This window comes from Acanthopagrus latus, chromosome 7, assembly GCF_904848185.1.
Source record: "Acanthopagrus latus isolate v.2019 chromosome 7, fAcaLat1.1, whole genome shotgun sequence".
NCBI lineage: Eukaryota > Metazoa > Chordata > Actinopteri > Spariformes > Sparidae > Acanthopagrus > Acanthopagrus latus.
In genome coordinates, this window is record NC_051045.1 from 14938702 (window position 1) to 14961793 (window position 23092).

The 23092-nt window shown below is 42.4% G+C and overlaps 1 protein-coding gene across 2 annotated transcripts; it reads right to left on the reverse strand.

Annotated features, from left to right (window-relative positions):
• Positions 1 to 16: 16 nt before the first annotated feature.
• Positions 17 to 21494, reverse strand: rbms2b (RNA binding motif, single stranded interacting protein 2b). 2 transcript variants are annotated; one of them, XM_037104009.1, is made up of 14 exons: positions 21299 to 21493; positions 14608 to 14807; positions 10454 to 10512; positions 9799 to 9890; positions 7121 to 7278; positions 6029 to 6108; positions 5832 to 5941; positions 5675 to 5721; positions 5473 to 5566; positions 5301 to 5351; positions 5070 to 5180; positions 3780 to 3860; positions 3605 to 3695; positions 17 to 3473 (listed from the first exon to the last, which is right to left on the reverse strand). In XM_037104009.1, the coding sequence occupies exons 1-13, from the start codon at positions 21368 to 21370 to the stop codon at positions 3618 to 3620; spliced, it is 1233 nt and encodes a 410-aa protein (XP_036959904.1). In that variant the 5' UTR covers positions 21371 to 21493; the 3' UTR covers positions 17 to 3473; positions 3605 to 3617. The 2 variants fall into 2 exon arrangements, with proteins under 2 accessions (XP_036959904.1, XP_036959905.1); XM_037104010.1 differs by lacking the exon at positions 3780 to 3860 and having other exon boundaries at positions 21299 to 21494.
• Positions 21495 to 23092: the final 1598 nt, after the last annotated feature.

The window sequence follows — 23092 nt, forward strand, 5'->3', positions numbered from 1 at the left end:
CAAAAAGGACGCAATCCACAGTGAAAAAAAATTTTATTAAAAAAATGACAAGTTCAAAACCAAACCAAGTTAAAAGTTTAATAGCTGTAGGGTTTTTTTTCTAGAAGACAAAGACCTGTATCATGGCACAGACAAACATTTACTGAGGAGAGGTTGGTTGATGCACAAAAAAACAAGACTGCATGGACATCATTGAACATGAGTTACAAACTGACCCAAATGTGACTTGATATATTGAATGACCTTCAGCTAGAATATCTCTAAATAGTTAGCACTCCAAAATTAGCAGCAATAGTTCATTAGACTCAGTAAGCCACCATTCAATTTTTTTCTTCAATGTTTTGGACCCAAAATAGTAATTAAAAGTCGTAATAGTCCTTTGCTTCATAGATCTATGTTCAGAGTAGTTTGATATAACAAAAAATCGTTTCAACATTAGCAGTGCATGAAAAAACAAAATTCCAGTCAAGAGTTCAAGTGCGTCAAATCTGAATAGCACTTCACTCTCCCTTCCAGTGAAATCTAAGGCATTTCTGTGAAGTTTAATTTTCTCCTGGAAATGAACTGTTTCATGGTTTTAAAAAAAGAGGAAAACAGCATCAGTTACTCAGCAAGAAAGCAAGTTAACACATTAGGACAAGATGGGACACACAAAACATAAAAACTGCAGCTGGATGGAATGGAGAATTACATCTAACACGAACTCTACGGCGTCCATGTAAAATAAAAGTTGGGCAGACGAGTGGGTGACCCGCCTTCATTCACATAAAACAAGCCTGCCATAGAGCTCCTACGTTTTCCTACAGTCATATTAACAACCACATTTTGGTATGAAATAGTTCCCTTTTAATGCAGCAATCTTTCTAACAATAAATGAAACAAGGATGATCGAGTCAGTCGGAAAACAAACAAATCTCATCGTATGCGTGATGAAAGCAAAAAGCCATGTGAGCCAGACTGTGAAGTCATATTGTGAGGCGATCCATTGTCATTGGATATCTGTAGTATTGCATTCATAAGGATAATAAATTAATTGCATAGATCGTCAGACCTTGGGCATGTTTTCCGAACATTGGACGGAAGAGTTAAAGGATGTGGACACAGTACCAGCTGTGAACAGCCATGAGACCTACTGTAGACCTACTGTAGTCGGTTATTGCCAGTGAACCTTGTACACAAACTGAATCTACTGGCAGGATGAGGTAAGTTGAGGTTTTGAACATATATTTCTCTGACGTGTTCCCAACTGCTTGGGGCCACAACTCTGTAACAATGCACCAGAACCAAGTGTACACAATTCATCCACGATCCGGAGTCGTGTTCACAAGGTGCCGAACATTTGTGACACAGCCAGAACTGAAATGTCTGTAGAAAATATTAAAGCCTCTGTGACGTCAACACTGAAACCAGAACGAGAGAAATGCAAACATACAAACAAAAAACAGCCTTTTTGAAAAAAAAAGTTGAAAACATCTACTTTATCTCTATTTGAAGCACACAACACACTATCAAAAATAAAATCAAAGCTTCTTTGAAAAATAGGATCAATCTTAAAAGTTTTAAAACTGAACTGTTTAAAATCAAAATAAGAAAACCTTTAAATAAGAAATGTAAAAAAACAAACAAACAAACAAAAAAGAAAATGGTTGAAAAACCAGAATGCAGAAACAAGACACAAACACACAGCAATGGCCAGTTACAAAACATCTCTACACTGGCTGTAATAATCCACCTTCATAGTGTTTTCTGAAGATATAACAGGACAGAGCCACGCTTACTGCTTGATCTCCATGTCTGTGTAATAAGAACTTCATACTCTAATAACGACATCTCATTCTTGCTTCAGAAAATACAGTTTGAGGATTTAGTGGAGACTCTGGTTAAAGGAGACCTATGATGCTTTATCAGTTGCTTCCTTTCCTTCAGTGTTTTATACAGGTTCACATGCACGTAAAATCATTTCAGAGCTAAAAATCTCAAGGAGGAGCTCCTTTCTCCCACAGAAAACACTGCTCCCGAAGCGCCTGAAACGCCTTGAGAGTAGTCCTGCCTTTAATTCTGCGATCTTGTGACATCACACTACATCACCATGTAACACATTTGAATAATTTACGCCCATACTCATGTTGGAACTGAAGCTAACTGGAAGTTGAAAACACAACAGAGCAGACCAGAGACACAGTGAGTGTTGCTGGCTCAGCTGTGTTTGAGCTGACCAATCAGAGGAGGCTGTACTGGACAGTACGAGAAAACGAATACCTTTTTTTGTTATAAGCACTAAAGTACATACACCTATTCTAGTAGCAACCAAAACAAAATGAAAATATGAACCTGAAAATGAGCATGATATGTCTCCTTTAAAACAGAACACATGCAACACACACATGTATTGCTGTGTTTGGTAACAATTTGGTATAATGTCCTCACCGAAATAGCTGAAGCATTACTACACCGATAAAAGGAAATCAAGAGGAAGCCTTAATAAATTTAAATCTTTTATTTACAGTCAGCTCTGTGAGAGATGTGATCCCTGTTAAGCAACTTTGGATTTCATCAAGTGGAGCAACTCAAAGTGAACTAACATTTAGACCTTTCTGATAGTAATCTCTGGAATGCTTTGAATCTATTTAGCTCTTTCAAAGACATCTTCTCCGTGAAATCTGTCACCAGTGACCATCATCTCTAAACGTTTTTCCTCTCTTTAATCTTCTGATTGTCTGAAGCTCAGTCGAGATTGCTGGAACTATAAATTATTTGAGAGTCAAGTGCCAAAAAAAAAAAAAAAAGTGAGGTTTCATACCTGATGAACTTGCTGCCACTTCAAGAGAAGCTTACCCAAGTCAGCACCATATTATCCGTCGTTGGCTTTTTGAATGACTTCAGTTTGGGTTTTTTTGAGCTTTCTGTAATTTCAAATATCTGCACCAATCAATCAAACTTGTACACACGAAGCTAGAAACACGGCAACTCAAAGAATCATGTACAAAAAGGCAGGTTCAAAGCCTGAAAGTATCAGACCAAGGAAAGTGAAATAAAAGTAGCATACTTTACAAAAACAAAACAGAACTCAAAAATAAAAACATGTTGAAATGTCCTTTTCACGGTTTCATCCTGGCTCCCCGGAGAAGTATCAGAAAAGAATAATGATAATGCACAAAAAAAACCCCAAACCTTTAAAACCTGTGTAGCGTGTGAGACTTTTTTATCTTGACTGTTATCAAAATAGATGCTCCTCGTTCTGCTCTTCCATCCCCCCATTGCCTGCCATCCATCCTCCAGCCTTACTTGCTCGGAGTAAAAGAGTTTGTTTTAAAATATGAGTTTGTAGAAAATATCTTTTTTTCTTTCTTTTTTTTTTTTTTTTCTGTGTAACAGTCCGCGATCCTCCCACGTGTCTGGTTTCTTACTCGCAGAGTCACTTTGTTTCGGCACTTTGGGCCACTTCAAGACTCACTGCGGCTCCAGAGGAAGATCTGACAAGAGATGAGAAGAGCAGTTAGAAACACAGCATGACAGAAAAAAAAAAAAGTCAAGATGCTTCCAGAAACACAAAACAATCACACAAACAAACACACACAGAGACGCTGGCAGTGATCGAACCCACCTCTGCCACCTCTTCACTTGTTATGCTGGTAGGAGTAGGTTGTGTGTTCTGTGGGCGTCTCTATGGCAACGGGTTGTTGGACAGCACTTTCCTGAGGGGGAGGCAGCGAACATTAAACCCATGACAGCGTTTTAGTGTCAATCTGTTGTAGTGAGAGATAATCAGAGGTCAGTACCTCAACTGAGATGTTGGTGGCAGGCACTTGGGTGTACTGGGGGATGTAGGTCCCCTGCATAGATGTGTTTGCAGGCATATACTGCAGGTAAATAGAGACGATACTTTCATAAGACACGACAGCTGCATGGCAATGACACTGTCAAATAAAGCTGCACTAGGTGAGATTTAGACGGGACGTTCACGGTACATAAACCAACAATGTCCAGACTCTCGAAGCCTCCTCTATCATCACATCTACATTCTTGCTATGAATGCCACTGTGAAAAATAAAGTGTATAGAGTTATTTTATGCGCGCAGCGACCGATGGACTGCATATTGCCACCCTGTTTATTTTTCTAGCTGCATACATGCTTTCATAACTTCTACTGTGATCCAATTTCATCTGGCGGCTGGTTCTGAACCGTCTGGAGACATGAAATATCATGTTTTTCTCCCCTTTTTTTTCTCTCTCTGCTGTTTTTACTAACTTGTTCCGTATACAGAGAGTCCCTAGGTGATTGCACTATAAATAAACTAACTACATGTGACTGTAAATTTTGATCATGATAATTGAATGCTGGGTCGGGGCTAGCTTGGTCTGAGATGCCCGGAGACAAAGATAACAGTGAGATTGATTCATTTCAAATATTAAAAGTTTTTTGTATTTACATGAGTTATTCTGTGGATGTAACACCAGGCTGTGATTAAAATCCAAGCACTTCTCAAGGAGTATATTCAAATGCAGGCGTATTTGTTAACATAACAGCTAAAATTAATTGTTTTCCAAACTTAAAACGTACGAACGAAACTTTACGAACTGAAAACGAACCTCCCATCCAATTCTGAAACATCTGATTTCAAAATGCCAAAATATACAGTATGTCTAGTTATTTCCACCCTAATCCGTAAAAGAAGGGAATGAAGATGCAGGGACAGTTAAGAGAATTGCCTTCCCCTTTTGTATCTCCTTGTATAACACAATCACAGACTGCTCAGCGGTGTATACTTATGTGAGTGAAGGGGCAAATAAAACATACACATCGAAAGAAATCGCGTGGTTGACGTGCGTGTACTTCACCCTTCAAACACATAACCATAACCAGCAAACTAAGTTCCGTGTGCCACACGTTCTGCTCTGCCCACATTCAGCACTGGCAGACGATGGTCATTCGCCCACATTCATATATAAGTGACCATACTCTTGAGTGTTTCACAGACAGAAAAAAAAAATGTGTCAAATTGCCTTGGAAACATTTAGATTTAGCTGTGAAGTGTCAGTGATAGCTCAGTGCTGAATACTCTACTGACTGTGCCGCTGCTGCCCATGGAGAGGTGGCTGAGCTGCTGTGTCAGGGGCCCCATCATCGAGGTCGGCTGGATGGACATGGTGTGGTCCATTCCTGGCGTCAGGACTGCTCCCTGGAACAAAAGCACACAGCAGTGTTAGCACTGAGAGGCTGTCTGACAGAACATGAAGGCGGCAGAATATTAAAAGGTCTCCACTGAAACAAAAACAGCCTTAAAATTCAAGGTACTCACTGTGGGCGGCATGATATACGACTGGTGATGTAACCAGGATGGGTTGTGTACCTGCAGGAACAAGAAAGACACAAGCATACCAGGATAAGAATACGTTAGATAAAAATAATCAATCAGTATAGATGAGCAAATCCACGTAAATGTTGCTGTATTCAAAGCAGGCTGTAACTACCTGGTAGGTGGACACAGGTGAATGCATGTATGGAGAGAGGGAGGTCGGCCCAATTATCCGGTTAGGTGCGATGCTGTAGGGAGAGGAGTAGAACCTACAGACCAGATGAAAATGAAAAATTAATAAAAAAATTAGCCACCACAAACACATGATCCCACTCCCTCTGGGCGTACAAAGCATTTGTCAGAGCAGCAGTACTGACCCGTTCTGTAAGGCTGTGGTGGGGTCATAGGTCAGCGTCATTCCTCCCTGGAGAAACAAAGACCGGGGGCTGTGTCATTGTGAGGAAGATTAATGTGCTGTATCACAGGTTTAATAAAGAAGAAGCCACGGGGCTGAGAAAATGATCATTAACTCACCGTGTCCCCATCTCTCGTCCAGGGCCGGCCGTTCTGCAGATATTTCCCTTGGCTCTGTCGCTTCTTCTGGCCTCCATCAGCAAATTTACACAACAGAGGCTCTGACGGCACTGGAAAGTGTTGTTTGGGAAAACTTTTAATATGCTACGTTTAAACGAGATGTCATCCCAGAAGGCGATGAGAAAAAGAAACCTCACCTGGAACTCCAGGTGGAGTCTTGATGTATTTTCCATTGAAATGTTGGATGATGGCTTCACATTTCTCTGTTGACTCCATCCTATAAGAAACAGTAAATGTTCATTTAAAATGATTGCTGTGTGATTGCAGAGCTACAACTAATGATCATTTTCATTACTGATTAATCTGCTGATTATTTCTAGAACTGATCGCTTTAGCTCCGTGTAGTTTAGTCTACAGCATAACATATTCACATTTTCTGCTATTACTTTGACATTATCATTGTTATGTTTTTGTTGCTATACATGTGTTGCAATTATGAGTTATCTCATATCCTTTTGATGTATTCATATAATTCTTTTTGAAAGTTAACTTTGTGTTTTCTATAACTTTTTGGTGCCTTAACATTATTTAGGTGAAGGCTACAAATAAGAACTGGGTTTTCTGCCTCTTCCTGTACTGTATTTTATTTGTTACTCTTTATTATTTGTGTATTCTTATTCTATTTTGCAGAACTAAAAATCAAACTATAAAATATAAATACTCATCACAACTTCCCCGAATACAAAGTAACAAGTTAAAGGTGCCACTTATGAGAAAAGTTGATTTTTGAGACTCATTCCCAACTCGTCAAAAAGTGTCGCTTTGGGATGGCAGCCATTGTGTCCTACTTCCCCAACAGATTTGGGAAACCCAGAGTTGGAATGACACTCAAACATAATCTTTTCTTAAAAATAACACCTTTAAAATCTTTTCCAAATCCCAAAGACTCTCAGATTCATTTACACATAAATTCATTATCATAAATTACTATTCTTTCTTTTTTGTCTAGAAATCGTTTACAAACTGGCTAACTGAACTTATTGTTACAACTTGTTGCAAATGTGTAAAAGTTTCCAGGTGTGACTTTCTGTGTTGGAGATGTTCTACCTCTACTGGCCACCAGAGGGCTCACTCACCATGATTAATACATAAAAACTAAAGTTGATCTCTAACGTCAGTACTGACTTCAAAATGTTTTCATTTTTCACAATGTAACTGGATGTTCTTGGCAGTTGCACCATCAGAATCCGTCGTCCTAACACATGTGACTGAACACGCAAAGCTCTTACCTGGCAAAGCCCACTCCCCGGCTGGTTCCGTTGGCGTCACGGAGGATGCGAGTGGAAATGGCCTGGCTGAAGGGCTTCAGCATGTTCTCCAGCTCCTGCTCGTCCATGGACATGGGCAGGTTTGAGATGTAAAGGTTGGTGGGGTCCTGCTCCTGTTGCTGAACGGAGAGAAGCAGGGAGAGGATTCAAGAATGAGAATCAGAACAAGCCCCTTCAAAAAAAAACAACAAAAACCGAGGAGCCATAGAAAAAGCTGCTGGCAGGAACTGTGTGAGATGTACGATAGTTGAATGAGCTGGCAGGTGCAGGATATTACAGTCTGAGAGAAAAGGGTTTGAAACTGAAGGTGGATTTCATTGTGGCCTTGTATGAGAGAGAGAGAGCTGCGTGAGCGAAGAGAAAGCAGATCTTCAGAGATGGAGGAGATAGTATTCTGGCTCGGCTGGACTTCAGCTGAACTTCTCTCTCGTTTTGCCTCACTATGACCGTCTCGTCCACTTTCCTCACCCCGATCACTCCTTTCTCTCACTCCGCTCTCATGCGTTATTACCACGCTGGCAGAAGACGGGCTCACGGTGAGACTGGCCTCTGAAGAGGATGAAAGCGCGGGATCCAGGTAATGTGATATCAAAGCGTTATTACGTTTCCAATGGCTCTCCAACCACGGATGATCGAAAAATGATTACGCGCAGGAGAATCACAGCAGCGACGCTTTGGACGGAGACCTTTGGAAATGATCTGGAGGACATCTGAAGCATTATGCTATCATCCTCCCGCAGGGCAAACATTATCGTCCAGTTCCCCGGGTCGTGGTAATAAAATGTCGCTTGTATTCAAGCAGTAATGTTCTCCTGGTAATCCCGACCTTGAATGCAGACACAGTGGCTGGCTCTGTTGGCTTGCATAAATCAGACAAATTACGCAGATTTTTTTTATCCCCAAATGTGAGCTGGGATTTTCTAGAAAACAACCTGAAACAAACTCTTCACTTTATGCTTTTGAAGTATTCTGTCAGCTTTTTTTTTTTTTGGCCTCTATTCTCTTCCTCCTACTCAAACAAATTCGACCAACAGCATCTTGTAAGATAACCAATCTGTGTCACCCTCCAACCATTATGCATATTCATTATATGGGAGTGCAGATGTGATTAAAAAACGTGTAAATGCGGTGCGAATTAATTTCCATCCCATGAATAATGTATGTGTAATCGCAGCGACCTGCGCTGCTGAAGGTGAGTTCTCCTTCACCTCCCTCCCCCTCCTCCTCCTCCTCCTCCTCCTCCTCCCCCTTCACAGCAGCAGCGAACTAACGACGAAGCTTGAACCCATGAGAGCGAGCAGAGGGGGGGGACCTGCTGTGGGTTTCAACTGCGAATGAGTCACACTGAGTCATAGAGGAAGATGACGCCAACATAAGCCCTGTTGTAAACCCGGAGTGAAGGGGAATCAAGTTATTTTGTGCGCAAGGAGCCGTATGAATGTCAGTGATCCAGCTTAAGGAGAGATCAGCTTTCCCAGGGTGTCGGTGGTGCGCGCGTGCGTGCTCGTGAGTGTGTGTCATAATCCAGTTGAGGCAAGGCTGGTGAAGTGCATGTGTGATTTGTCAAGTGGTGTGTGTGTGTGTGTGTGTGTGTGTGTGTGTGTGTGTTGACAGGGCGGGTGGCTGGGCACAGGGCCCTGCTGACTGGGGAGCTGCTCAGACACTGAGTCAGATGCCACCAGGGAGAACAGGCAGGTCCTTTGTGCAGGAAGCTCTGCGAGCAGGCCCTGGGACACACTCCCTCAGCACTGTCACCACACTCACACTCACACACACACACACACCACGTACACGTGTACACACATGTACCTGTGCGCTTCCGTGCACTCTTGTTTGCCAGCACACATATCCTACAGTGCATTAACACCCATAAATACACTAGTTCAAGCGTTCGCCCATACGCGCATGCAAACACACACAAACCAAGGCTTAATTGGCTTATAGTCCTGAACCATGGCTCATACAGGGACAAAAAAAAAAAACGTGGGAAGGAGGCATGTTGGAGAAAGAGTCTGAGACAGCGTTCAAAATGAAAGTCATAAGAAGCAGGTCAGGCCGAGGAACAACCTTTCTGCTGCAAGGTTAATAATTCACCATTTAATTTGTGATTAATAATTCATCGTTGAACTTTTTGCTGAGTCACAGTCAAAATGTTGCAGGCCATGTTCATTCCAGTGATGCCCTCAGGCGATGTAATGTTGTAATCTGCCCTTTAGGGAGAACAAACCGCTGCTCCAGGTTCTTCCTTCCTTCTGCGATCAGGCTACTAAATGTAGACAGTAGTCAGTTTAAATGACTCCTACATCCTTTCAGCTTCATTATTCATATTCTTTACTGCTGCTTGTTGTTTCCTTGTATTAACCCATGTATGTTACACTACCTCTGAAATACAGCTGCCTTGAGTTTTGGATTGTGTGTATGAACTGGGTAAGCTGCAAATGAATTGCGATTCTTGGTGTCAGTACAGTTCTCTGAATGTGAATCTGACCCAGGGACCACTTTATAATAACCATCATTAATAAATGTTACATTTATTTAGTTTCTGAGTGAAACACCACTTACATATCCCACGTCTGTAACAATTTGTCAGATATAATTTAGGTGCTACCTACAAACAAAGCTCATTACATTACTCTTACCTTGGCCATCTGAGCCTGCACCCCACCCGCCTTCAGCGCCGTCACCGCTTTCTGAGCAGAGGCCGGACTGTCAAAGTCGACAAAGCCATAGCCTGCAGGGACCGACACATACAGTGAGACATACCACTTATGACAATGACAGGTGCGCAGCGCAGGACTGTATGGGCACAGGCACGTAACCTGAACATCACAAGGCATGTCGAGTTGTAGTGTTAGAATCAGAAGAGACAGGCAGCTGGGTTTGTCTATGCTTCTACATGGAGGACAAATGTAGATTATCATTATTAAAATTGACTGAAGACCATGGTTGCAAGGTGTACCAGCAAAGACAGTGCTGCATCCATAAACCGAATAATCCATTAGACAATTGCCATAATCCAACTATTATGCTAATTTGAAAAGTGTATGTGCACGTTTTGAGCAAAAATGACATATTTAATGTGAAACAATTTATAAAGAAAATCATCAGCAGATTAATCAAACATTAACATTTTTTTACAGACTACAGAACCTCTGATTCATATCCAAGTTTAAGAAAACTTCTCTTATCTAAGCTCCTGTTAAAATTCAACACCAGTTCCCACACTGACAACCTTTTTTTCTTGGTGAACTGCTCAACAGTTACTTTAAACCAGCTGACTCCTTCACACCTCACCTTTGCACTTGTTGGTTGTCTTGTCCAGGATGGCCTTGGTGGATACGATTTTCCCATACCTGAAAAACAGCGAGCGGTTACACTCAAGGATTGCCCTTGCTCTGTGTCCTGAAAATAATGACTTGTTTACATTCAATATTAGCATTGCAACATTGCTGATGCAGTGTGGTTTCTCGCTGAGGAACTTAACACACCCTGAGAGATTGTGCACCGTGATGACTGAATCATAATTAACCTGAAAGACACAGTGTCATTACGATGAATACAATTACACCATCTGAAAATGAATGATGTGCGAAGGGGAAATTTTCTGGGGTCAGTCAAATGTAGTGAGAGTAATGTCCCATGGGTTTCTGCATACTGGAGAGAAGTATAGATTTATCTTAGTCATTCCATCCTACACACAGATGTAGATGTAGGGATCATAACTCAAGGGGGATCCAACATGACATGACAAAATGCTAAAATGAATGTCTTTACTGCATTTCCAGATTGTTTTACAATGTTCTACCAATATTAAAATCCAGCATTATCTAACAGGCTGGCCAGCTATAGATAATGCAGATGCAAACGATAGTGCCTGGCTCGGGCAAATGCTTCAGTGAGGAAGAGTGTCTATCAGTTCCCATCTCTCCAGGCATGTGCATGCAGTGTAATCTGATATGCCTCTCCTTGGCTGTCCTGTCCAACGCTGGCTCCCAGCCATTCTCTCATTCTACTAACCAGCTTCTCTGTAGGCAGTGACCCTCTGGCACCACCCACCACTGGGTCTTAGTGCCCCTCTCATAATGCAATCCAGCTTTTTCCTTACCCAGAGTCACAGAGAGAGAGAGAGAGAGAGAGAGAGAGAGAGAGAGAGAGAGAGAGAGAGAGCGAGAGAGCGAGAGGGCCTTTCAAAATCTACTCTGTTAATAAGGATAAGCGATGACCTGCCGAAATTTTAATCTGACAGTTAATCTGTTGGATTACTCCAAATCATAAATTAAATTGTTTGCTTTAAATTAATTTTGGATTATTTTTCATTCAGAAAAAAAAGCAAATCTGCAGATCTTTATTCCGTCACCGAGGTGACTTAAGATCGAACATGTTTAAGCTTTTATGGGATAATATCCGTCTATTCTAAATTATCGAATTGGACGCTCCAACAGTAGATTACACTACTACGTGTTGGAAATATAATTATTGAAGAACAGATACACAGCATATTCAGATTTTACTTGACGTAGTTTTCTGAATACAGAGCAGCACAACAAGACCAAGCTGTCATTGGTTTGATCCTACAACAATGTTTATAATAAGGACACCACTTTCTCTTTCTGCCTGATAGTGAAAAAACTGAAAACATATACATTTGCATATAGACATATGTATAGATTTTCATTCTGCTCATCTTCATTCTTAATTCTGACATGGAGGGATATTGTTGTTGGATATTAAGGGATAATACGTAGCTACTGGTATCGGTACCGATATCTATACTGATATCCTGACTTTGATGTCGGTTCTTGAACGATTCTTTTTTGATACCAATTTTATGAAATACATTTAAACAAAAGATTACATTGAACTATGATGTGATAGGCCCCGCCTCTGTGCATAACCTGTCCTTCCTGCATGCCTCCAGACAGCCAATCACCAGCATGATTAGATCCTGGCACAACAAGCATCCTGCATGCTTATTGGCTCACTGACGCCGATGAGATTAACTCCTTAGGTATTGTAATTTGGTATCAAATGATGAGATATTTTTCTGTACTTGATAATATTGCGGTAATTTGGTCAGTGCCATTAAAGTACCAAAGTTTAATACCCAGCCCTGCTCACATGTGTTTATACCCTACATAAAATCTATTTGAGACAGAGCCCGACCAACACTGCATTGTTGGGGTCGATACCGATAATTAGGGAGTTATAAAATGATTTATGTGTGTACAGAATTTGCGCATGTAGACACACTCTTGAAATGATCCCTCAAATGTGTTCATTAGACATTGTGCGGAAGTTGTACATAATGGAGGTGGGATGTTTTACACTTCAAAAATAAAGTTTGCCATCTGAAATGGTACACCGAAACTGGGATTTAATTTTTATGAACTACCCCAAGGATCTTCTTTTGCATTAATTTCTGTAACAAAAGGAAAGTTTTCATATCAGAAAAACAAAACTGATATATCTGTCATAATATCAGCTGACCAATATATTGCTGGGGCTCTATGAAATATCTTAATAAACCTCCTTTTTATGACACGATCAAGGTATCACCCTGAAGGTCTGTTGTATTATGCATTTGGCCTCCTATACAACATTACTATTTCATGGTGCATTTCTGATTCTAAGCCATAACATGCCACCAACTGGACTGGATGTATATGCCAACATTGCCTCCCTACAGTTTCATATGCATTATTACTGTGTGGGTACACAGCCATCCCACCAGTCTACGACTTCACATCATGACTAACACTTAAGCCGTGAGCTGTGCTCGCTGCACTCCCCTGCTTACACAGTTGAGATACCCATTCACTTAATTGCGCTCAGGAACTCGGACTACATGATGCAGAGAGAAAAGAGGGGCTCGAGACTCAGCCATGTGTGAGAGAGCACAGCATAGTCGCATAGTCCGACCCGATGTCCATCCATGGTCAACCAACAGAGACGGACCGGGGCACCCAGAGAGGCAACTACAGGGGCCGGAGATGGAGAACCAACCCCCATCCCCTCTCTGCGCTCATCCCTCACTCCCAACGCCGCTCATTTCAGAGTACACATACAACAACTCCACAGCGTGGGGGAGGGGAGCTGCGTCCTGCGCGTTGCGTCCTGATACTAAGCACACAAATACTGTTCAAACTCGAGTTTAACAAGTCAAAATTCCCTCCACGACTTGTCTCTGCTACCGTTTTACGTCCTCAATGACAAGAATTTCCCCTATTAACTATTATTGGATACAGTATCCTCTCTCAGTCCGGCTTAAATGAGAATTACATTGGCCTTAATGTGCTCTGCTAAAAGGCAAATTTCATGCAGTGATTTTATCTGCTCTGTAAAAGCAGAAATATGAGAACTACCCCCACAGACCACCACCTGACACACAAACCCTAAACTCCATTCACTCCTCCCCCTCTGATTCTCTCCATCCAACCCCTCTCCCCCCACTCATGCCATTGCCCTTGTTTGTCTTTCCCTTTCCCCTGGGCTCGCCATTTCCTGTAGGGTTGGGCAGCCTCATGTGAGCCATATCTTCCAGACAGCTGTAAAATAGCAGGCCTCTCCCTCCCTCTCTCTCTCACTCTCTCTCTCTCTCTCTCTCTCTCTCCTTCTTTCTCTCTCTCTCTCTCCCTTATTCAATCTCTCCAGCCCCCTTTCCCTCCTTTTCTCTCGTTCCTCTCCCCTGCTCTTCTGGTCCTCATCACCAGGCTCCAGAATTCAATTAAGTGAACCCAGATCATTCATCTCAGCCCCTCTTGTTTTGATGTCTTCCACTGAAGACCTAACAAACATATCAGATGGATTGGACGCTCTGACGACACGCTGCCCACAACCGAGGTTTCAAAGACTCACACTCACACTGATGAGCCACACAGCGTGGTATTTATAGTGCAGAAGATGACTTTGAATTAGAAGAGCAGAGCCTCATTGTCATCAAACTGCTTGGTGATAACCTACAAGACTGAAGCGCAGTGGAGCAATAACTCACGCGGGCTAAAAGTTGTGTAGGGAGACATACAGAAAGAAGTAGCGTGAGGGAGAGAGACTAAACATTCTGTACCTAGTTGTTGGAAAGTCTGTGCTTAGCTGTGCCAAACTGAAAGGTCTTAGTTTGCTGCCCAAATGACTGTTGTTTTTTCCGCAAGGCCACTAAATGATGGGCCTTGAAAAAGTCTGGAAGGAAATGTGGCTCTCCTCTTCGATGCAGCCCTACCTGCTAAGGTAAATGTGAGGAAGCTGGTCAAGTATGTAGTCCAATATTTGATAGCTGATTTATTTCAGACACGCAGCCATTGCCCATGTATCCATGCACACATTGCTCCTTTCTGTCTTAACCTACCCTGCAACTGCAATCTGTTTCATGGGCACAGCGGGTAGCCAGAGAGAGATTTACTGGCTGTGCACATAGAAGTTACAGCAATGTGTTTTTTTTTGGGGTGACTTACGGCTGACAGAGCTTGACCAGATCCTGGTCTGTGGTCCCTGGGTGGAGGCCACGGATGTACAGGTTTGTTTTGCTCAGCTGGTCTCCACCGTTGTTGCTGCTGCTGCCATTGCTCATCGAATTGTTGGTGGAGTTGCTATTGTTGTTGTGGTTGGGGCTTGGAGGAGCCATCTGATGGTTGGAGGGGGACACATACGTCTGCTGCAGAAGAAAATAGAGGGCAGAGTCAGATTTGAGAGGATGCAGTCATTCACAGAGCAGAAGCTTCCCAAAGGTGCATGATATGAACCGTAGTGTAGAAATACCAGGTTCTTAATGGGCTACTAGCTGACCTGCTCAAACGGAAATTAGCAACAGTGGCTAGTTAAATTGTGTTGAAGGTATCCAAATAGCGCCTCAGAGTCAGAGCAAAGATATCTGCAAGAAACTTTGCTGCTTCATCTTATACGACAGGTCAGATGACATGATAATTACAAAATATACACATATACACGGTTCACTAAGTCAAACAATGTAAAACATAAGCATTATGAAATGTGTTTTTCCGACGAGAAATATGAGAAAGAACAATGCGTGAGATTGCAAAATGTACCATGAAGCAGAATGTGCACATGTTCACATTAAAAGGTCATAATACAGAGAGGATCTGTGCATGTGTAGCTCATGCACTGCAGGCTCTGAATGTGCCCTAGTTTAGCAGTGACGGGGATCATAAAAATCACCCATTACTAAGTACCTGAAATATTAAATGTTAAAATAAATCAAACTCCTTCACAAGCAGACAGTAGCAAAACAGTATACCCTGTCGTGGTGACATTAGTAACAGTATAATCCAAACTCTAAACTTTAAGTCTTAATAGTCATTCATTAACACGTTGACACACCCTGTCTTTGTGTCTCCAATGCAGCTAGGCTGGGACATGACAGGCAATACACTAATTGTCATGGAGAACCATTATAGATTGTCTACTAAAAACATTGATTGTTGGTTTGACTGTAGATGTTGAGACTTTACCTTCACTATCACAAACTGACGTGTGCCATTCAAACTGACCTACTTTTTAATAGTATAGAATTACTTGTGGCAGACAGGCAAACTGTAAAAATGTAAAGTTTACTCAGGAGTGATGCTTTGCCTATCCTGTGATGGCAAGTGAGCCCATTTATATGGAAAAAGTGTTATGCAAAAAAAAACCAAAGCCTATATTATTAATCCTGGCTGGAATAAAAGCAGCTGAGCTCCACACTGCTGTAAGACAAGCCTTTATGTTGTGGGTTGAAGCTGGAAGTGTTTATGCGCACAGTTTTCATTGGGCGTATTTGAGATAGTTCCAGTCAAAACTGTTCGCACAGGGAGATCTGTGGATTATCCACAGTAACGAGGATATTGTTCCTGGAAAGGACAAATGAAATATTTCAGTCTTTAGTTTGAGCAGCGAAAAATTCCACCCACTGCTATTGTCTTGGGGGAAATCGAAAAACCTAAACCATCTGAATGGCTAGATACTGGTAAATGTTTAGTTAGATTGAGATAAATGGACCCGTTGAGTGAAGATACTCTTAAACTACATGTCTCCACCACAGTCGAAGCATGAAAACATCAATACACAGAGACTTCACTCAACTCAATGTTGTGCCATGATATGTTCATCAGCTTAAATAAGGCAGTGATAATAAAGCCTTAAATGCATACGCATGATGAAAATCTTTTATGGACCATGATCCGGGATGAACTAAATCACATTGGTATTGAAGTGTCAGCTGGTGTTGCCTTCTTCTCAGTGCGGGTGGAGGAGGAACTGTTTGATTAGTTAGGGTCAGCAGGCCCAGCCCCCAGGAACAATGGGATGGCTTGTTGGACACCACAAGGTCAGCACTGGAGCACCGGCTTATTAACAGAGAGGGAGTTGCTTGAATCATGCTAATTGTGGCTTCTCTATTTCTCCCTGCTGTGTGAATCGAACCAGCTATAGTATAAGAATGATTCAGATCCCAGGAACACGAAACTATGAAGGAACATCAGGTATGAGAACATTAAAACAAAGATGTAGATGTTTAAAACTAAACTATAAATGTTTGCTTCATATGCACAGTCACAATGCTTGTAGTCTAATGTCTGCAAATGTTGGAGAAAAAACATTCTGAGATTAACATGGCTGCTGTGACAGGTGAAAGATTTAAAAATCTGGGAGAAGGAAAAAGCTCAAAAATGCCTCAGTGGGAGGAAAGACACATCAACCAATCAGGTGAGCTCCAACAAACCACAACCAATCAACAGCCACAACTGCCATCACTAAGAACGTTCTTATTGGCCACATGTCACACCAGTCGATGCAGAAGTTCAACAATGCCCAAAACAGTTAACCGGACGTGCCTGAATCAGTAAAAGGGGAAAAGTTGCGTTAGATTAGATGTATATCTTCTTTTAAAGCTCTCCTAATGTGTAATTTTGTGATTTGTCATAGATTATAAGCTCACAGTAAGTGAGATGAAGCCAACATAACATTAAAAGTCAATCATATTTGGATAAGAATAAACTGAGAGAGCTTAAAGCCCATCTCAGACATCAAATCTATAAATTACATAGTTAGATTTCATGTTATAGTTGGAGGAAGCTAACTTGGGTGATATGTTGACTATAAAATCATACACCTGCTTTGTGAAACCTTTGTACTGTATTCATACAAGTCATTTCACTGTGATCCCTCTTCATAGACCAGATATAGATCTATAGCCGGCTGATGTAGCCTACTTTAAGGTAACTATCTTCAGGCAGGATAAACAGCACAATTGACATACAATTAAAGATGCATGTCTGTGCCTAATATGTTAATGTTTAATGATTTATGTGTGAAACATGGTTGCAAAAAGCCATCTTTACCTGACTGCTAAACCCTGAATACGTGAAAAATGGTTACGCTGATATATCTTACTTCAAACCTATCCTTATCCTTAAAGACATAACCGACATGAGTAGCAACGCCAGTGATTCTGTTGGAAGCTTTGTGGTATACACCCTCCCCGGCTGCCTTGTGTTTTGCAAACAGTTTCCTAAGAAATCCGGTTTCGTAAACTTACTCCGGGTCTTTTTAGTCAAGCTGAGAAAATCTAAGTGACTCACAGTGCCCATTCATCTTGGCCCTGTTCTCTAATCTCCCTCTCTTCTTCAGCATCAATAGTGCACCGTTTGTTTTTCCACAATCACGGCCTCTTCCTGTGCTCTCCCTCTGCCTTCACCGTAGGCGGCCCGCACAGACTATCAGGAGGGATGCACCTGCACAGGCCTGGGGAGATACGATCTGACGGGAGACCGAGTCCGGGCCTGAGCCTAGCTAGTGAGGCCTGTCTAATTGGGATCTGAGCTTGTTAGCGGAAAGTGCTAATCCCTCTCATGTGCTCGCAAGTCAGAAGGTAGTGTCTCATTAAGACCGCTCCGCTAGGCTCCTTCTGAGAAAAGGGATGGCAGTGAATCAGATCCACACCTACTCCCCCATCTGCCCCAGTGCTCGACACCAGCTCCAGGTGTTTTGCCACCCATGTAAGGTAATGTCTGATGTGCCGGCGCGAACAACAAGAGAATGTGCACAAAGAAGAACACAAATGCAGTTAGAAAGGGAAGGTCAGAAGGTATGACATGGTATGAAGGTATGAGTCTTCAATGCGCAAGATCATGAATCACAGTTCATGAATCATTTGAATCTGCACATAAGGTTGCATATCCTCTTAGTCTGTGCCCAAATCTTGACCTCCTGGCATGTTACTGATTTCCTTCCTACTTGTTACTCTTCAATCCACATCCGCCCACATATGTTCTCACACTGTCCCTTACGTGAATCTCAGTGTCATCTTCTTAGCATTCTTTGCATTCCTCTGCAATACACACATGTTTGTGCTTCTCTCCTTGAAGTGGACAGGGGTCGTGGGGGGACATGTTTTTGGTTTGAGATTAGAGTTCAAGCTGTCGTCGTTAAATTGAACCGCATTCCTGGAGGCATTCTGTGGGAACGGGCCTTCTCTACAAGACAAGATCAACCCTCACAAATGCAGGAAGTTCTCCTACGCGCATGCAACATCTACAAATTTAAAACTGACGTGCAAAAAAGTGGATATAAAAACAAGAGGCGTCTATTTTTACATCGTGCAGTATCCAAATAATCCTGCCCGAGAACAATTGATGCTCGTCGCTTTCATCCACTCTACTTTCTGCACAGAGAAGTTGTCAAGCTCTGGTGTATAGTCTGCACGTCACCATTATGATCACAGAGTACGCAGTGACTGATGCGGAACGATAAACCAGCCACTTGCCTTATTATTAAATATTATATAACTACAGTAAGTGGCTGACAGCATGGTGCAGAGAGAGGGAGTGTGCTCCTGGCAGCAGCTGAAGACTGATGAGGTGATTACAGTTGGAGGGAGCAGAGGTGAAGCCCACAGGGAGCGCAGGTGACTCTCTCCGAGAGAGAACACTGAGTGCCAAGTGAGGCAGGATGTATGCCTGTAACTCCACGGCAATAGCAAAGACATGAGCCTGATTGTGTGACGCTTCAGTGCCACATCTGTCTGGCAACGCAAGCTTTTTGTGCCAACGCTGCTGAGGATGTTGGAACAATCTTCCAAAGCCTTAGGCAATATGGTTAACTGCATAGTCCTTGAAAACTTTTCATGTTATCATTATTATTTTTTTTAAAGGTCAAACATATCAATTATTTGAATCGCCATCCCACAATACAGCTGCATTTAAACAATCATGTCCAACTCAAAGTCTCTATCTTGCCAAAATAGTTGTCATTCGTGCACTGCAACAAGTACATGTTTAAGAATAAATGATATACTATAAGTATCTTGAATGAGAGGAGAATGAGAGAGTCCTACCTGCTTGGGTAAAGAAACTTTGAAAGGCACCGTGGAAAAAATCATAGTGTTACAGATACAATCTCCTTATATTATATCTCTCTGCAGCTGCAGGCACAAAAAGGAAGCAAGAAAAACAATAACCAATAAAAAAAACTGATGAAAATCCTTGGTGTCGCTGTGGCTAAAGGGTGAGATTCTCCTTTCTCTCCTTATTCTGACTCAGTCCAGTGTCATTAAGAAAAAAAAAAAGGAACGTTTGTTTTCAACAGGTATCAAGCACCCTGAGCAGAGCAGAAAAGTCAATTCCTTAAGAGAAGAGATTCATCAGTTAAGAGGAATGTTCAGGCTCTCCTCTCCATGTGAACTGAACCACTGACAGACAAGAAAACAAGGTATGTGAAACACACAGGGGAGAAAGAGAAAAGAAGGAGGGGGGGTGTTAATCGAAAGCAGAGTAAAGGGGGGGAAATTTCTTAATCCTTTCTTTTCTCCGCCCTTTTTCCCGTAGTAAAAGACACAGACCAGGGGTTACCACTTGACGCTGGATTTACAAGTCTTCCCTCTGTGTGACTTTGGCGCACTAACAATGCCAAATGTGCTTAAAAGAAAGAGAGAAAAAAAAACTGTGCACGTCTTCTTTGAAGGAAAAAAAAAGAGTTTGAGTTTGCAGAGACCCCTCCTGAAATGAACACATTGTCTGAATCCAGGATTCCAGGAATTCCAGGTCATTAATCTGAGCAATCTGAATTCCTGCCAGCCGTGAGGCAGGGAACGGAATAGCGCAGGGAAGGAGGGAGGTATTTGATTTCAGCTTTGTTCGGGCGTTATTCAAGAAAATGATGAGAGTCAGGCATCAACAGACTTCATCTGCCATTCCAGCCACACAATCAGCACTCAACATGCTCCAGATTTTGACAGTTTATTCCAATCCCATTGGATTCCCACATTTCCCAGAGTGTAAAACATAAAAAGATCTATGTGGTCTGTACAGGGAAGAAGTGGCTGGAAATAGATAACAATGTCACCCCCATGAATTATTCATGTGAGCAGACAGGCTAATCAATATTAGAATCCCAGCTCTGCTGTCAGCGACCTATAACTGACTTCCACATTCAGCCACACACACTACATTCACGTTAGACTTATTACGCCAGCTCTGTAACTTTCCTCTTATTCATAGTGCCATGCGAGCCCCTCTCAGTCATCATTAGCAGGACTGAAGGGGTGGGGCAAATCTGAACGCGTAAAAGAGGAAAAAAAAAACCCAACAACTTTACTAACTTGTGGTTAATTCAATGAAAACATTACCAAAGCGATGAAGCGGTTAATTCAACCCACACCAATTCATATAAGAGTCGAGCATAACAAGCCTTTGTAGCTTTAACAGAGCATCTACACCACGTTTGAAAGCTGTGTGTGTGTGTGTGTGTGTGTGTGTGTGTGTGTGTGTGTGTGTGTGTGTGTGTGTGTGTGTGTGTTTGTGTGCGGGGTATAGGAAGAGAACAGCGACCGTGTAGGGGGAGGTGGGGGGTGCGAAAGCAAACAGTAGTAGTAATCTACAGGCGACAATGTAACGGGCCCCGGTGTTAGTTTGTTACAGTGTTACGGCAACAACAACACGAGGACGGCGGGGGGAGGAAAGCCGACAAAATGTTGCGAAGAAGCAAGTGCGAGAGTTTAAAAACGTCGCCCGGGATCCACTTTTCAAGGACACTGCAGCTTAAAACAGCCCGAGCAGCTTTCAACTGGAGAGGCAGCGCTCGAACAAACACCGCATCGCGATATATGAAGAGAAAAAGAGGACACACACAAAGTGGGGGGGTGTCGGTACTCACCCTCTTGGTGTTTTTGCCGGTGTATCCGTTGTATGGGTTGATTCCTGTCCTTGGCGGCGCAGAGAGCAGCATTTTTCCACGGCGCTGTGTCCGGAGCAGCGGAGAGAGAGAGAGAGAGCGGAGAGCCGAGGCAGTCAGCTGACGTCAGCCAGGGAAACTGAGCCAGGAGCAGCGGTGCTGATTGGAGTCGCTCTTCTCTCCTCTTGCGCTGCGCTGTGATGAGCTCCACGCGCCACACTTTGGCTGCGCGCTCATATAAGTGTGATACCTGACTTACTCTCATCGGTTTTTTGTTTGTTTGTTTGTTTGTTTATAATCCACCACAGTCCTCCTCTTCAGCCACTACGCGATCACGTTTTACACATGGGGGGGGGGGGGGGTGAATAAGATATTTTATTTTGCTGCGAGGAGCATAAATTCCACACTTTTAGTGCCAAGTTCCTCTTGGTAACCCCGAGGGGTTTAGGGTTTGGTGGAGGAATGCAGAAAAGGCAGATTCCATCGTGTGTACCGGAGTCGGGCGTGAAAATGTAATTTTTTTCACACCTGACTTTAATTTTCATGTAGAGATTGGCCCCTGGATGCTTCCCTCTGAGGCAGTCAATCTTTTCAACAGCTGGGTTAAAGTCAGGCTAAATGACATTCAGGTCAAGGGGTTATCATGCATCAGATTATCTATACTGTAGACAGACATCGTAGACATCGCTCACTGTGGCCTCGAATAACTTTTATTCCTACGAACACAGGTTTTAAATGATAAAATTATGTTTATTAGCTATATGGCTTGTTTCCTCCAAGTGCAGAGGTAGAAACATGCCCCCAAGCTAACTGTAGTTAAAGGCAAGTTCTGACTTATAATAATAGTAATGAGTTAATTGATAGCTATAATATCTGACAAATTATGTTGATAATAAATTCAATATGACTATACTTACATTAGGTAGATTGGAGGTCATGTCTTCAGTATAATATGATGCCATCCTTGTTAATTGTGGGCCAAGTTAAAGGTCCAGTGTGTAGGATTTAGGGGCAGAAATCATTTAGCAGGTGTTTCTGTCTAAAGCAACTTACAGTAATTCACTGTACACTGATGGTGGTGGCTGCCATGCAAGTGCTGACCAGCACATCAGGAGTAATTTGGGGTTCAGTATCTTGCCCAAGGACAGTTTGACAGGCACACCAGGGGAATCGAACCAGCGACTCTCAGATAACAAGATGGTGGCTCTACCCCAGAGCCAAAGCCCCATGAGATAGGCATAGTTATGTTTTTATTGGTGTATAATTGCCTGAAATGGGAATGAATAAAAGAAAAGTGTTGTGTTCTCTTGCTTTAGGATGAGCCTTTTATATCTACAGCGGGAACAGGTCATCTTCTGTGGGGTCCGCCATGTTGCACCATCATGTTTCAACAGTAGTCCAGAACAGCTGAACCAAGCGCGGACTCTAGAGAGGGCCTTCAGTGTATTTGTGTTTTTAGCAGCCACCATAAGGGATAGTGACAGGAGGGATGCTTGGTCACACTGGACCTTTAATACATATAGCATCAACACTGTGATTAAAGTTAGAGCTAAGCAAAAAAAAAAAAAAAAAAAAAAGTATATCTGATTACCTGGTTGAAACCAGCACTTGCATAATCTTCCATTTGGACTATTTGGTCAAATAAAGCAGACGCAGCTCCTGAGGGGAGAAGAGCTTTGAAACAGCATTTAGACCATCATGGCACACTGAACAAATTTTCCATTGTTAGCAACTCTTTACGGCCGGCTAACCACTGAGTAACAGGGACGCTCTGTG

Bases quoted from the DNA above. Each gene is read 5' to 3' on its own strand.
- rbms2b (XM_037104009.1), bottom strand. From the start codon at position 21,370: ATGCTGCTCTCTGCGCCGCCAAGGACAGGAATCAACCCATACAACGGA. The intron at 5,942-6,028 runs GTGAGGTTTCTT...AACACTTTCCAG, and splicing joins GACTCCACCTGGAGTTCCAG to TGCCGTCAGAGCCTCTGTTG. The intron at 5,567-5,674 runs GTCAGTACTGCT...TCTGGTCTGTAG, and splicing joins ACCACAGCCTTACAGAACGG to GTTCTACTCCTCTCCCTACA.